The sequence below is a fragment of the Triticum dicoccoides genome, chromosome 2A (genome assembly GCF_002162155.2).
Source record: "Triticum dicoccoides isolate Atlit2015 ecotype Zavitan chromosome 2A, WEW_v2.0, whole genome shotgun sequence".
Classification (NCBI taxonomy): domain Eukaryota; kingdom Viridiplantae; phylum Streptophyta; class Magnoliopsida; order Poales; family Poaceae; genus Triticum; species Triticum dicoccoides.
In genome coordinates, this window is record NC_041382.1 from 92190072 (window position 1) to 92192068 (window position 1997).

Below are 1997 nucleotides of genomic sequence, written 5' to 3' on the forward strand. Positions count from 1 at the left end.
CTTCCGCTAAAATTTGTCCTTTTTTATGGGTTTACCCCATGGAACCCGATGTTTTTGTTACATACAAGTATTTTTGATAGAGCGGCAGTGGTTAACTAAAGGAATACTTATAGTCTTCCCACTACTTGATAAAAATATCTTATGACTATCAGTAGGAATGATGTTCCTCGTGTTTGGCTATAACGGAAACCCTCGAAATCTAGAGTTATTTGGCCTTCCAATCCAATTTCAACAATGCATTTCTTGACTGAGAAAGTGGAACTGCTTGGCGCTACATATTAGAACTCATTCAAGCTCGACTCGCATCATTGCGCCTAATAAAAGAAATGAGAGAGCCCGCAATAGAAACATATTGGGAAGGAAAAATACTTTTACCATGAATTTGCTCCCATGCAATAGTCAAAAATTCCTGACAGGTATCTAGCTGGAACAACTTGTTCTTCATGAATACCTTGATTCAAGGGCAAAGAATTTCCTGTTGCTATCATATAATATTCATCTCTATTTGATGATAGATAAACCATCTGTCTCCCTTTTTATTCTTTTGCTTTCTCAGCAGATATTTCATAAAATGGACTCTCTATGGATCCCCACAAGTGATCAATTCGCGCCGATGGAGAGGCTGGGAAACGCGCTGGGTAACGTGAAACCCACAGGAAAATAGTATGTGAAGGCGGCCTTATATTTATGCCTTATTTTGTGTCACTTTTGTTGGTTGCTAGGACAAATTAAGTAAGTAATTTGTTCCTCTCATGGTTTTAACTTTTAAGTACTAACTCTGTTTCTAAATATAAGATATGAACTGCAAAAACACTTTATTTTTAGAAATAAAGGGTGTAAGTACTTACCCCATATCTAAATATAAGTCTTTTTTAGACATTTTAATATGTACTACATATCGATGTATATAGACAAAGTATAGAGCGTAGATTCATTATTTTGTTTCATATGTAGTTTATATTGAAATCTGTAAGAAGACTTATATTTAAAGAATGGAGGGAGTAATAACAAAGTAATTGAGGAATTTGTGCGACATGTGGTAGTTTGATTACGTACCCCACGCCTTCCATGAAAATTACGATGGTCGTGATCAAGAAATGTTGCCGGCGGAGCTGCGTGGGGTAGCCGCCGAGCAGGACGATGGTCGCCCACGCGAGCGCAAACATGCCCAGCGCGTTTCCCAGCCTCTCCATCGGCGCGACCGAGTGCACGAAGCGGTCCAGCCGCTTCTCAGGATGCGCGGCCTTGCGGTCGCCGGCGGGAGGATCAGCCGGCATCGGCACGCGGTGCTCGGCGGCGCTCGCCATTCTCTGCTATCAGCAGCGGCAGCAAACAACACTAGCACACGCGCGCGGGCCGTCGGCCGCTAAGGTGGTGAGTCTGGTGTTCGAGTGGTTTTCGATGGGTTTGGCTCTGAACTCCTATAAATGGTGAAAATGGTAAAACAAAGATTGAATTCCATTTTTTTCCTTGTAGTTGTACATTTGTGACACATATTACCCTATTTAGCGGAACTTTTATCGAAATGTCAGATTTTGGAGACTTTTAACACGGTTTTACCCCAGTTTTACATTTTGTTTGTTTATGGTCGATAGCATCGGCATGTTGCGTCATTGATTTGTAAAAAAAAATGTAAGGATCGGAGGGCATCATTGACGATCTTGTCCAAGCTTCTCTTGTCTATCTGTTCCACTCCTTGTGGTCGTCCACATGTTTTTGAATACAGGGCGTCACCTCACACCTTACCTGATGGACACGCATCAAAAAACAAGGGTCCAAAGATTTCAAAAGGGGTATTCTAGACGAATTTTCACTCGAAGGGGTAATTAGTGTCACAAATGTATAAATATGGGGTAAAAAGTGGAATTCACTCTAAAACAAATCGGCAAATATCCAATTTTCTCTTCGGTGAAATTAAATAATATACTACAAGAAAAGCACTCCACGGCAAGTGTGTTAACCCAAGGCCACAAGTGTTTCCATCGCCGGGACTCGCA

General features: G+C 41.4%; 1 protein-coding gene across 1 annotated transcript in view; it reads right to left on the reverse strand.

Annotated features, from left to right (window-relative positions):
* The window catches only part of LOC119353535, an 8578-nt gene extending 7200 nt beyond the window's left edge, over window positions 1–1378 (reverse strand). The window contains exon 1 of the mRNA XM_037620155.1: window positions 1057–1378. Coding sequence (XP_037476052.1) covers window positions 1057–1307 — 251 coding nt within the window. The 5' untranslated portion in view covers window positions 1308–1378. The remainder of the gene's footprint in view (window positions 1–1056) is intronic.
* Between the last annotated feature and the right edge of the window lie 619 nt (window positions 1379–1997).